At 36.6% G+C, this 13803-nt stretch overlaps 1 protein-coding gene across 1 annotated transcript; it reads left to right on the plus strand.

Moving 5' to 3' along the window:
• Positions 1-971: 971 nt before the first annotated feature.
• LOC306849559 (opsin-5-like) lies at positions 972-9277 on the plus strand. Its single transcript, XM_079384685.1, has 7 exons — positions 972-1351; positions 3910-3997; positions 4776-4938; positions 5553-5680; positions 6750-6888; positions 6979-7174; positions 8391-9277. Exons 2-7 carry the CDS (start codon positions 3910-3912, stop codon positions 8817-8819), a joined length of 1143 nt encoding a protein of 380 aa, XP_079240811.1. The 5' UTR covers positions 972-1351; the 3' UTR covers positions 8820-9277.
• The last annotated feature ends 4526 nt before the right edge of the window (positions 9278-13803 follow it).

Raw genomic sequence — 13803 nt, forward strand, 5'->3', positions numbered from 1 at the left:
TGCTGTAAAAATAGCAGCACTCTTGGAACAGCCAATCAGATTAGAGAACCGGATGTACCTGTTGAATAATGTTAAATATCTTACTTGTCTTTGCTTGTTAGACCTGTGGATGTCATAGGAGATCATTCTGGTTGTTTAGACCTTCAGATGTTTACCTCACTGTAACATTTTAATAGTGTTTTGATTAAATTAATTAGTGGAATGATCTGAAACTAGTGACAGGGATTGGATTTTAAAATGAATGCAGATATGTTTTGATAATGTTCCTTGAAATATCCTTGGCTCATTCCAGGCCTAATCCTGAAAGTTTTGCTCATCTGTATGCATGTTTATGAAGAATTATGAAGTTATGATATAATATGCATCATTTCCCAGTACAAAATCTCCCTATCTAAAGCACCTCATCGTAGGTGGCTGTTTCTTGCTGTAATCCCCACCGCACTTCAGATTCTATTAAAAACGCATGGGATCCATTGAGACGGATTGCTTTGAAGCATGTCTTGGATGTCGGATCAAAAGAACCCCCGGAACACTTTTTGGATTGTCTTGATGAACAATGTTTTTTTCCGAAAGCTAATCGCATCACGGAAGATTTACTTGTGTCCCGAGTTCGAATCCCAGCTTGAGGACCTTTACAAATCCCGCCCCCTCTCTGTTCTACTTCACTTCCTGCTGTTCTATAACAATAATGGCAAACAAAAGAAGCCAAAATAAATCTTAAAAAAAGAAGAAAAAACAAGAGAAAGAACAGGCAATTAGTGAATGATTGGATCAAAAGACATAATCATACATACCAATCTTTAATAGCATGAGGAGGAGGAAAAATGTGAGGAAAAATGTGAGGAAAATGTGTCCGTTTCAGTGAAGTACCAAAAAAATCAGACAGATAGAGGCAAAGAGAGAAAGTGTCTACCCATAAAATGGGAATGGGGAGGAGGGTCAAAAACAAGGGGACGGGGAAAAAGAAGAGCAGAGCGAGAGAGAAAAGGAGAGGGATGGAGAGAAAAAGCGAGAGGACTAGTAGCAGAGAGTGTGTGCTTTCTAATCAACATCAGACGTCAGTACTGTGGCTTTCTGACTCTGAGTCTGTTCGGATTATGTGAGTCCTTCACATCAAGAATCAGTTGTAGAGTTGCTCACTGTCAAAGCGGACTGACCGCCATTCTCCAGCTCATTCTCCAGCAGCGAGCACCAGGGATCAAGCTCTCTGAATTTGATATTCCTCTTTTATGTCTTTCAGTGTCTCTGTCATGATCTGTCCTTCATTCTGTTTGTGTGTGTGAGTTTTACCATACTTTGGATTCTACCTGGACTCCATGTGGGTAGTCAAGCACACACTCTCCACTGGAAGGTAAGTTCTGTCTGAGGTTTATGATTGAGTGGAAATATAGGATTGCATAAACTAGGCATCACTGCGCTGGGCTCACTGTTATTCTGTGGCGAGTATTAAGGGGGGTTACTGTTATGTATGAGCTTTTTGAAAGGAATATTTGAATGGTTTTGTGATAAACGTGTTTTTGAATCCAAATATCTTATTGAATGTAAATACATTTTATTTGCTGATTTTTATGTTGCTTGCTCTTGACGGAAAAAATCATCAATTTATTTCACTTTTGCTCTACATTACTGTCGTAAGGCTTAGTTTAAGTTATTCTGTGAATTAAACTGGTTTCTGTTAATGCTGAGGTTTTGATATTGGAAACACCTTTTTTATTTAATTTTTAATTATTCTTACACATAGTCATAGCATAAATGGTCCCTAAGGAGGCTGTGAATCAGTCTACAAGATAAACTGGCATGTTGATACCTTGCTGAAGCATCATGTTACAAATACACTTAACGTGTTTGATTACATGTGGTCCTATCATTATAAAAATATTATATTTATCATATTTCATGTTCATAAACAAAAAATAACATTATTAATAATATTTTATAATAATTTTATAAACTAATTTTATAATACTATTATGAAAAAACAAAATGAGAAAATTGTATTCTATTCCGATCTATTATGGCTTGTATTGTTGGCTCCTTTATGAGAAATTCAAAAGCTGCTTGTATTTTTCTTCATTTGTACATCACATTGCTACATGAATGTATTGGATAAATGTAATGTAAATGTAGACCATCCAGAGGAAATGTGTCTTTCAAAGGTACATCATTTCAGAGAGAATATGGCTTATATAAACTCCCTCAGAAAAAAAAGTTCAAAAGCTGTCAAAGGGGCGGTACTTTTACAAAAGGTACATAAGTAACATTTATATGTGCATCCTTCAGGGGCAAATAAGGTACAAAAGTGTGCTTTTTTAAAAAGGTACCGCCCCAGTGACAGCTTTTGTACTTTTTTTTCTGAGAGTGTAGAAGTACGCTTTGTCTTTTTATGGACAAAACCACATCACCACATTTGTGTGGTAGTGGTCAGTGTTGCAAAGGGATGAATGAAGGGAAAAAGAAATTGATCAAAAACACAAGCTACGTATTTTATTATATTGTTGTTCTTATTAAGAGAAGTGACCCTGCTTATGGCTATACCATCATCTAAAAAAAATATGTTTCTCTTTTCAACTCAAAAAAGGATAGGAAATGTCAGGAGAGGTTAAGTGAGGAGAGGTGGGGAGCATTAGCAATTATCAAGAAAATGTTGGCAATTGTAGCAGTCTGGCTTTGAGTTAATAAATGACATGGCAGCAGGGGATGTGCATTCTTACAGAAATGGAATCTAGGAGTGTGTTTAGGGTTTAAAAGCAGTCGGCAGGGTCAATTCAAAAAGAGCTGTCTGCTTATACATCAAGGACCCTGGCCAGCGAGAAAAAAAATATATATATACGGTGAAAATGATGAGACAAAAATGGTTGAAAGCAAAATCCAGCTGGGCTTTTAGTCTATAGGCTTTCCTAGGTCAAATGAATCCAAACCAAAATGGCCTGTTGTCTGGGGCTTTACACGAGAGAAAAGAATGAAAACACATTAGGGAGAAAATGAGGTTTAGGCTTATTTAAAACATGTTCTTCTCACTCTTAAAAGGTTCTTCATTGGCATCTACGGTTCCATGAAGAACCTTTAACATCCATAAAACCATTCCATTGCACAAAATGTTCTTTACTGAAATACTGAACATTGAATTTTTTTAAACAATAAAAATAACGCAACAGCTACTATATTATGATTATATTAGCCACAAAGAATTAGTGGATTACAACCAAATAATAATTTAGTTTATAATGGTATAAAGTAGTTGTACAAAGTAGAACAATTATCATGTGTCACACATAGAGTGATGGTATAAAAGACACCCGCTAAAAGAAAATAAAAATCACATAAAAACACAATTGTTCATAGAGCCCAAATCAACAAGTTTACCAACCTTGTCAATTAGACTGTCTCACTGACCATGCACAGTATGAATGAACACACAGCTGACCTGTCAAACTGTTCAACCAGAGCCAAATAACTCACTGATTAATACTGGAAATTTGCCTGCTACAGTGAAAGGTCTAAATTTAGCCAAATGTTAATTGATTGAAGTGTTGAACACTTGACAGATATGTCATAATTAGAAGAGCCACAAGTACATCAAGAAGAGACTGAGAGAGAGGAGGAAATAGAATACTTGTCCAGGAAAAACATGAAGTAGAATGTGAAACATCTCAGAGGAACCTTTAGTTGCAAACTCTTTCAAAAGTTTGTAACTCAGACCTATTCAAAGCTCGAGTAGAACAATGATTGTTTTTTTTTTTTTGCTAAAGACATGGCCATTCTGGTATATAATATCTCCTTTTGTGTTAAAAAAAGTCATACAATCATACAAAGTTCACAATCTAAAGCCAATGCATCTGAGAACAGTCAGAGATGCATTTGAAGTTCTGTTTGAAACTGTATCTGACACATTCTATTTCTTCCCCACAGATGGGCAATGTGTCAAAAACCGTCCTGTTTGTATCCACAATCTCCAGACAACATGACATCCTCATGGGATCACTTTATTCAGTGTTCTGTGAGTCCACAACCTCAGTAAAGTTCTGCTGTCTTCTACATCTTCATATGTGATTTATTCAGAGCAGGACAACACTCAACACCCCAATGACTTTGCATACCTTTATTCTTTATGAATAATTCAGAGGTGAAATGGTTCACCTGCTATTAACCTCCTTCTGTTGCTTACCCTGCCTGTGGTCAAATTATCAAATTTATATTCTAAAATCTATTTTCCAGATATGGCCACAGATATAATTACTTTGGGAAAGAGAATGGGGTGGCCTTTTATGATTTTACATGCAAATACTCTAAAAATTACACATTACAAATTACACTAAATACTCTGATAAAGTACAGATTTTTTTGAAAAAATAAATTTTATGTCCACCATTTTTAGGTGTAATTTGGTCTTTTTTCCCTTGAAACCACTTGGTATGGATGTGTGCAATTGTTCTGGTCTGTTCATTTCTTTAGAAGTGAGAACTTTAATTATGCCTCCGATGCGGCAGACAAATTGCATGGATAATTGAAGCTCATGGGTTGATCCAACTTCAGTCTGTTAAAAGAAATAAGGATCATTGTTATTCTAGAATACTTGAGACACCGTACCTAGTTGGGTTTGCTTAGCATTTCCAATTTCTAGGATCAAATGGTGTCTTCATGTGACAGGTTTGTCAGCTATGGGATGGAGATGTCACACTGTCAGGGGCACATTTTCAATAGCTTTACAAATTCAGTAGCTACTTTGATGAAAAGATGAATAGATGGGAGTGAATAGATCTCGTTTTCTCACCCAGGCGTCTTGTCGCTCCTGGGAAATGGCATGCTGCTATTTGTAGCCTACCGTAAAAGGTCATCTCTGAAGCCAGCAGAGTTTTTCGTCGTGAACTTGTCTGTGAGTGATCTAGGGATGACCCTGTCTCTGTTTCCTCTGGCCATCCCATCTGCTCTAGCACACAGGTGAGATCCTGCTTCACACTGTTCGTCACTCTAATATACCAAAAAAATTTATGAAATAAAAATAGAGAGATACTTCACAATATTACAATTTATGTTTCTGTAAAATATCAGAAATTACATTTATAAAAGTGTTAATATACAAGTGTGCTCTGCCCCTATTCCACATTGTAGGGTTGAGAGGTCTGATTCATTTTAGTGAAACATTTCATTCAGAAATAAAGGTTCAAAAGTGTTGCACTGTTATTCAGCACTTATGTTTTTATGAAAGCATTTTATAATTTAGTGCTTTCTAGGTTTATTAGTTATTGTCTCAAAGTTCAATTTTTTATGTTTTTGATGCCAGATAAATGCTGAAATTACAGAATTAAAAAATATATTTATACAAAAGATATTGTTACCTTAATTAGTGTTAATGTAGTTAGCTAATCTTTGTTAGTGGCTTGTGGTATAGCTTAGCAAGTAAGCTTCAGCACTCTCTCATTCTCCCTGCACATCCCTGATACTGTTTGATGTATTTTTCAGTAAAGTATCATGGTTCTAAAGTAAAAATAAAGAAAAGGGGTGTTTCAGAGTTCAGCAAAAACAGTAAGATGATCTCTCTTTTTTCTCTGTAGGTGGTTGTTTGGGGAGGTAGTATGTCTGTGCTATGCTGTGTGCGGAGTTTTATTTGGCTTATGCAGCCTAACAAACCTGACTGCTTTGTCGTCAGTATGCTGTCTCAAAGTCTGCGTCCCAAATTACGGTATGATGCTCTTCTGTCACCCTTTAACCAAACTACTATTTTATAAACAATTACAAAGTGTTACTGTTTACTATTTCTTATTTTAAGTATGGTATAACAATAAGATGAGTCTCTCTCTTAGTAAAACACAACCTGCCAAATAACATTAATAAACATTGTGATTTTGTCACACTTTCTTTTGTTGTTGTTGATTTATGTGAGAAATATTTTACATATATAACATTATAAGTAAATCTGAAGACAAATAACTTAAGATATCATAGATAAAGTTTTCCACTGAGTTAAAAGTCAGTAAAAACAAATGTCTTTCTAATTTTATGTCTTAAATTTGACTTCACTATAAACAATGTTGCAACTCTGAATAAAATTACAGACTTACTTCTGAGTAACTCTATTTACTTGTCAAAGACAATTTTTAATTTGGTGACTGTTTATTTTGGTTCCTGCTTCTAATTTCAGGACCACTAGGCCTTGACATGGTAAATATGCATTTCTAGGATTCTTCTAGATAAATATTAACAATTAACATAGTGTAAAATGATACTGTTCTCTTGAATGTGAGATTTTTTGGGATCAATCTCATCTCATACGGCGGACTCAGGTCTGAGTGTTTTGGACTGCTAGCGCCGTGTTCTGTCTAAAGATTCTAAAAACTGTCACATTCAGTTCACTGTGAAATAAAAAGCCCCTCTGGCTTAAATACGCAAGAATCAGAGTTTAAAACAAATGGAAAGAGACAAAAAATAAATAAAGATGAAAAAGATAAGAGAGGAAACATGGAACAAAACAGAGCATGTAGAGAAAATTAGACAAAATAGGATAGATGGAGTGCTTAAAAATGAACCAAAGAAGGAAAGAAGAAGCGCAGATAATGAGCACACATTTAAGGGGTTGCTGGAGCTTGAAACACCAGGTCATTTCTTTCTTCTGTCTCTGTGGGAGATGAAATTAAAATAATTCCAACTGTTCAGACCTGTGTCAGGAGAATCAGGCAGACCAATTAGCCACCTTGACCAGTCAGATCATTTTTTCGTAAAAATATTTAGTCATGCGGTCCATGTTTCCACAGGTAACAAATTCTCATCCAGTCATGCTTGTGTGATGGTGGTTGGGGTTTGGTGTTACGCATCTGTCTTTGCTGTGGGACCTTTGGCCCGCTGGGGGAGTTTTGGACCAGAACCGTACGGAACCGCCTGCTGCATAAACTGGTACGACCACAAACATTTTAGCATTAATATGTGAAATATATACGTAAACAGATTCTGCAATCATGCTTTTTCCACATTCTGTGTTCCAAGGTACACTCCATACCAGGATGCCCTTGCCATGTCTTACATCATCAGTCTCTTTATCTTTTGTTACGTTGTTCCCTGTACCATCATCATCCTCTCGTACACCTTCATCCTGCTCACAGTGAGGGGGTCTCGCCAAGCTGTTCAACAGCACGTCTCACCACAAACCAAAGTGGCCAACGCACATGCTCTTATTGTCAAGGTAAGTAAGCTTTATGGGTTCATTGTTGTTTTTTTGTGTTTACAGTGACCTTTATATAGCAAAAAATCTGTTGATTTTAATACAGATCAACCCCTGGGACATAAAAGTATACAAAAACACATATGGCGTCCACACTATCACACTGTGCAAATATACCGTATTTTATTGCCCTGTGGCGCAGACAGCATGAACGTGATGCTATTGCTGAGTATGTACCTAATGTCCCTCAAAACGTTATGCTGATTACCCATCCTCTGTCTTCTGGACAAGGGCTGGCTGTACCTTTGGCTGTCCCAGCCTTATTTTTCAAAACTGTGTCATGAAGTCCTGATATACCGTACCCTTGTGTAACTGCACTGTTGAATATGATGGTGCTGAATGTTGATTACCGAGGCACAAATGTCCCCTCTAAACATATGTGTACATTGCATACATTTACAAACATTTGGCAATCTGGGTCTTCAACAGACACACCTAATATATGCAGTAATACTGATAATAAAGGAATAGAGCAGCTTGCATAGTACCCTACAGTTGAGAGCTTTGGTAGAATATTTTCAGGTTGTTTTTTTTTTTTCAGGATTATTCTTACATAAAAGATCATTCAAAGGATCAGCATTTTTTTTATTGAAATATTTTGTAACATAATAAATGTAACATAAATGCTCATGACATCAAATGTCTTCATTGCAAAAAAAATACTTTCTTACTTAGTATTTTTACCTTGTTTTCCATTACAAATATCTACAAATTCTTAAATCAAGATGCATTTACTTAAGGAGGAGAAGTCCAAGTCTTGTTTTTTGGAAAATTAAAGCAAGACAAAAAACTTCCAAGGGATAAGGAAAATAATCTTGTTTTCCCTCTTGAATTATTATTATTATTTATCTTGTTTTAAGTGTAAACTCAGTTAATCCTAGTAATTTTTCATTAAACAAGACTTAATATCTTAAGTCACTTTGCTTCTCAAGTAAATGAATCGTGTTTAAAGAATGTTAAACTATTTGTACTGGAAAATAAGACAAAAATACTAAGCAAGAAAATAAATTTTAGCACTATCACTTTTGATCAATTTAATGCATTCTTCCTGAAGTAGTGTGTATGTGTGTGAGAATATGGTTTACAGAGGTCAAAATATGATCTCAAAATATTTAAAAACAAATCTTTCTATTTTATTGCATGTCGACTAAGTGTATGTGGTGTGTTTTCTTTTTAGCTCTCAGTGGCTGTGTGTGTTGGCTTCCTCATGGCTTGGAGCCCGTATGCCATTGTTGCCATGTGGGCTGCGTTCAGCGCCAATGAGCAGGTCCCACCCACCGCCTTTGCGCTGGCAGCCATCCTGGCCAAATCTTCCACCATTTACAACCCTATGGTTTATCTTCTCTTCAAACCCAACTTTCGCAAGTCACTGAGTAAGGATACTCAAACCATCCGTCACAGGATTTGTTTGAGCCATAGTAAGGCCAGTCCCACACCAGGAATAAAGGACCGGCAGGTGCAGAACTTTCAGCAGTGCAACAATATGGATGTCAGCACCTCCACACCCTTTTCCAGTGGACAGGCAGAGAGTTATGGGGCATGTCATGTCTATGCAGAAGCAGAGCCACGTCTTCAGCAAATAAGTCCCCAGCACCGTTCAGAGTGAAATTCCAGTGAGACAACTGACAGAATGCAAAACGACCTCCTGTGAGAGATACTCAAGAAAGAAAGAATGCATGAAATGTTAGGAAGGCGAGGATGTCCCTAGATGCCCAAACACAAGGACAAAGTAAACTGAGGAGATGGAATAAGAAAATCTCTCTGTTGTCTCCGATTTCTTATTGATCCTCAGAACTTCCTGCAGATTTCACCAATGTTTACTGAACCATGAAAAATGTACAAAGCATATTTCTTTAACCCAAGGGTTGGCAGTTCACACAGAGCATCATGCTTTTTGATTGTCTTCTAACATGCATTAAATGCATAATGTATTCTGTGTCAACAACCTTCATTTTTTTGAACAAGACTCAAAAACAACAAAATATAATATGTGATTTATTTGATGAATAAAGTTAAATAAATGTTGTGGAATAAAGACCGGTGAGAAGTTCAAAGTTCAACCTCACCAACTGTGTTTCAGTTTCATTCATGGTTTGCAGTGAGATAAGCCAGGTCAGTTCAATTAATGAACAAAGATTTTCATCTGCTGGCTGAAAGCGAGTATTACAACTGAAAGATCTGGGTGGGTTTACATTGCCAAAGCACTAAATTGATAAAATTACACACAGCCAGTATGATCAATGTCAGTGTTATAGTAACAAAAACTAACAGTGTAATATCAATGCAAACTACAGATTTTGTATTATGTTTGTTCACAGCTAAACGGCGCCCACTCCCATTGCACATGGATTCATTAAAGGACAAAAGTACTTAATCTGAATAGAAATGGCAGTGGTTGGTGAGGTTGATTTGATGTACCCTGTAGCTTGCGAGTATGATGTAATGCGCAAGTTCTACCTATATGGGTCACTACACCCTCAAAAACAGACAGAGGCTGAAAAAGAGATCAGGAAATAGCTCAGTGAAATTGCCTTGAGGCACCCTGTGTTCAAAGAAAGAACACAGAAAGAGAGACTTTACTTTTAGATCAAACCCCTAACAGATCTGTTCATGAAAACTGACAGAAAAGCAATCCAAATTCTGACTTAAATTACAGTTAGCTGTAGGAGATGTGTTATGAAGAAAACAAGGCTAAAGTATTCCCTTCACTGGCATCTGTTAACTCTATTGTTCTATTAGCTCTCTCCTCAGGCCTTGACTGAGAGAGATGCAATTCAACAGATACACACTACACACAGATCACACTAGCGCTGTGTGTAGAGGTTAAAAAGATCAAAATAATTATATACACATGACGGAATCAATGTGATTCGACTGTAATAAAAAAAAGAGAAAAAGAGTTCAAATTAATATGATTTAAGTGGAATTTTTTTAGTGGGAGATCGAAGGTGGCAGGTTGTGGCTGACACAAGCTGTGCTGTGCATCACAGCCAATACAGACTGATGCAGAGACAACCGTACGAGTCGTTTCTTCATTTATTAATGTCTATTTTCCCCCTTTATCAGGGTGTAACATGTACAGCAGTGCACTGTGCTCAATCCAACACTCAGTGAACTGTAGGGTTCAATGGGGAGAATGAAAATGAGACCAGCTTTAATACACCACTAATAAGTCTCATGTGAATATACAGAACAAAAATACTAATCAATTATTTAGGTGTAATCAGTTTTAATGGGGGGAAAATACTGGGTGCATGAACAAAATAATGCTGCATTGTCTCGTTCTTCTGCTTAGGCGTTGCCCTGTTTAACTTGTTTACATTCTAGTTGTTGCTGTCTTTCTGTGTTCATTCATCTGAGTTTATGTCTTTCTGTAAATTAGCTTAGTAAGGACTGACTCAGAATGTTAAATACATAATCCATTTCAAAATCATTTACAACATGACAGAATAACTTGGATAAACTAAATGTTTATCAAGGCACATCATGAGACCTAATCAGTTCTGTCTAATTATCTGTCAGTGCATTTTGTCCAAGGTTAAGATTCTCTCATACCCTTTACCTTTCAGTGAATTCATTCGTGACTCCTGGGTGGGACAACATAAAGCTCTCTGTCTGAGCCAAATCCAAAGAAATTCATAATTACATTCAGAAATACAGTGATTTCACTATCCCTTGAATTTGGCAGAGCAGATGTTTCTTGACTACCCTCTCTTTCTATCTGCCTTACCTCACACTGAACAGATGCAGTCGTGGTCCACCCAGCATCTATCCTTGACGTGTCTCAAAGCCAGTGCAGTTTTAGTGAGGTATTGGTTCCAGATGTGGAAGAAGACGGTTGTGTCTTCTTGTAATTCAGGTCATTCAAGTATTCTTATACTTCAATGTATTGTTCTAACAAACAAATGAACTGAACTTGTCTCCTGTAGCTCAGCTGGTAAGGTCATGGGTTTGATCTGCAGGGAACAAACATGCAGAGTAAGGCATTCTCAAACCTTAACTAACCCTCTGGACATTCAATTTAAAGTACCTCCTGATATTTTAGGTTAACATTTCAATAATTCATGGTACATTTGCATGTTCATAGTTCTCATTTTTCAGATGTCAGTTAAAGGTCACACGACATGCAGGTAATCAAATAAAATTTCTAAGTGTGTTTTATTTAGATTTATGTTTTTATTTGTAAATAATTAATTAAAATTTTACATTTCTATGATTTCATCCATTATTAGCTGTTCATCAACTCACAAACCCCAATTTGGGAAACCCTGGAGTAAGAGCTAACATATAGTCCAGGAGGATTTATTAATAGTTTTAAGTTATTATTAGTATTATTAATATTTATATTTTACCTGTATATTAGGCCTACCTTAAAGCTTCCACTAAAAAAGTCCATGTCCAAACAGTGCAAAACAATCATCAACAAGATCAGCAACACTATTTACTACACTAATACTTAGGCTAAGACCTGCGCGACCACTTCCACTATTACAGTAGATAAATAATGCTCAAGCTGGTGCCACAGTTGCGTTTGTATGAAACAACAACAGAACGCAAATCCGCGGTGTAATACTTGAAAGTAGCGCCATCCGGTTTTATTTACCGGATGAGCGTACTGATATACAGTGGTCTAATGCTTGACGTGATTGACCAATCAGAAATTGGTTTTCCCTAGTGTCATAAATTGTTTGAATGCATTTAATTTTTAAATAAACTTTTGACAATTTAGGGTTAACTTTGAAACTCACACATACAGCTGTCAGCCCAGATCTGCAGTCCTGTTTCTGAATGAGTAAAGCGAGTTTCATCAGAAAGCTGCTCATTTTCTCACTTTACTGGCAGCTGCTTGAATCAATAGTCTCACTGGGCTTGTGTTCATTAATAATTCGTAAAACAGCTGATTCTCATTGTACTGTACTCACAGATCTGTCAGTGTATTTTCCTTTGGGACTAGTACTGCCATTATCCCCTTTGTGTGTATGTGCATGTATGCGTTTGACTCCAGGCCTGAACTAATGCCATTCACCACAGACTTGACTGCCAGACGTTTTATAGCCAAACATCACACTGTGTCATTAATAGATTTTACAACCCCAGCTGCACCAGCTAATTCGTTTTTTAGCCTTTTTTTTAAACTCATTAATCCACTGCTGTAAATGGTACCTAAACCTCTGTTCATGTTCCCTTGAAGTTGTTTTATAATAGACTCCAAATCTGAATTTCATATTGCCTTCTTGAGTGGGTGTGTCTGTGTGTGCTTATAATGGCCTCAGTGGGGCAAATAAAGACCTGGCAGGAGATGATGAAGGAGAGAGCATGAGCTGGAGGCTTTGAAGAATGAGTTTGAATAGGAAGAGCAACAGAACAGTAAACCTGGCTTGAATTGGACAGTCTGTCTCAAACGCTGGAGAACACCAGCTCACTGAAGCTCACGGACACAAACACGGCGTCACTCTGACCACATCACCATAAGCGCACACTGAAATCAGGCTTGGGTACTGCGATTGAGCCAAAGACATCGAGAGATTTCACATAATTTGCTGATGTAGTTTTAATGTTATAATATTTCATAAAAATGCTAATTTAGGTCACAATGCAAAATGTCACAATGAAAGACTGTGAAATCAAAATGGACAATTCTTCACCTTTTTTTTGTAATATTGCAGTATTTATTATAAATCATCCATGCACATTATTTGTATAAAAAAAAATCCATGCACCATTGTAATCTTTTAAAAATATTAACTTTTTTATTAATTGATTCATGTCGACCTAATAAAAACTGATGAGATAGCTATAGCACCCCTTGTGGCAATGCTGAATGCAATTTTTTTTAAAGGGATAGTTCACCCAAAAATGAAAATTCTGTCATAAATTACTCACCCTCATGTCATTCCAAACCCGTAAGACCTTCGTTCATCTTCGGAACACAAATTAAGAAGAAGACGAATCAGAATCAGAATGAGCTTTATTGGCCAAGTATGTTTACACATACAAGGAATTTGTTGTAGTGACAAGCTCCACAGTGCAACAGAAAGACAGTAACAGGACAGGACACAGGTAATAAAAACAAAATAACAAGAAATAGCCAATAACCAATGTACAAAGCAGCAAAAAAAAAAAAAAAAAAAACACAATATATAATAAGATATTTTTGATGAAATCTGAGAGCTCTCTGACCCTGCATGGACAGCAACACAACTGAAATGTTCCCAGACCCAGAAACATAGTAAGGACATTGGTAAAACAGTCCATGTGACATCAGTGGTTCAACTTCAGTTTTATGAAGCTACGAGAATACTTTTTGAGCGGAAAGAAAACAAAAATAACATAATTTATTCAACAATTCTTCTCCCAGATTTAACGTCTTCTGCCATTTTGGAGAGTACCACAACGTATGTGCCCTTTCCCCAGAACGTAATCAATGTAATCTGATTTGCGCATGCTCTCAGATTTAATCAAAAATATCTTGTGTTCCGAAGATGAACGAAGGTCTTACGGGTCATGAACAACATGAAGGTGAGTATTTAATGACAGAATTTTCATTTTTAGGTAAACTAACCCTTTAAATGTTGCCATGAATTGCAGTC

This window comes from Barbus barbus, assembly GCF_936440315.1.
Source record: "Barbus barbus genome assembly, chromosome: 29".
Classification (NCBI taxonomy): domain Eukaryota; kingdom Metazoa; phylum Chordata; class Actinopteri; order Cypriniformes; family Cyprinidae; genus Barbus; species Barbus barbus.

Excerpts from the sequence above, each read along its gene's own strand:
- LOC306849559 (XM_079384685.1), top strand. The coding sequence starts at position 3,910 with ATGGGCAATGTGTCAAAAACCGTCCTGTTTGTATCCACAATCTCCAGA. Across the intron at positions 5,681-6,749 it reads AGTCTGCGTCCCAAATTACG|GTAACAAATTCTCATCCAGT; the intron begins GTATGATGCTCT and ends ATGTTTCCACAG. Across the intron at positions 6,889-6,978 it reads ACCGCCTGCTGCATAAACTG|GTACACTCCATACCAGGATG; the intron begins GTACGACCACAA and ends CTGTGTTCCAAG.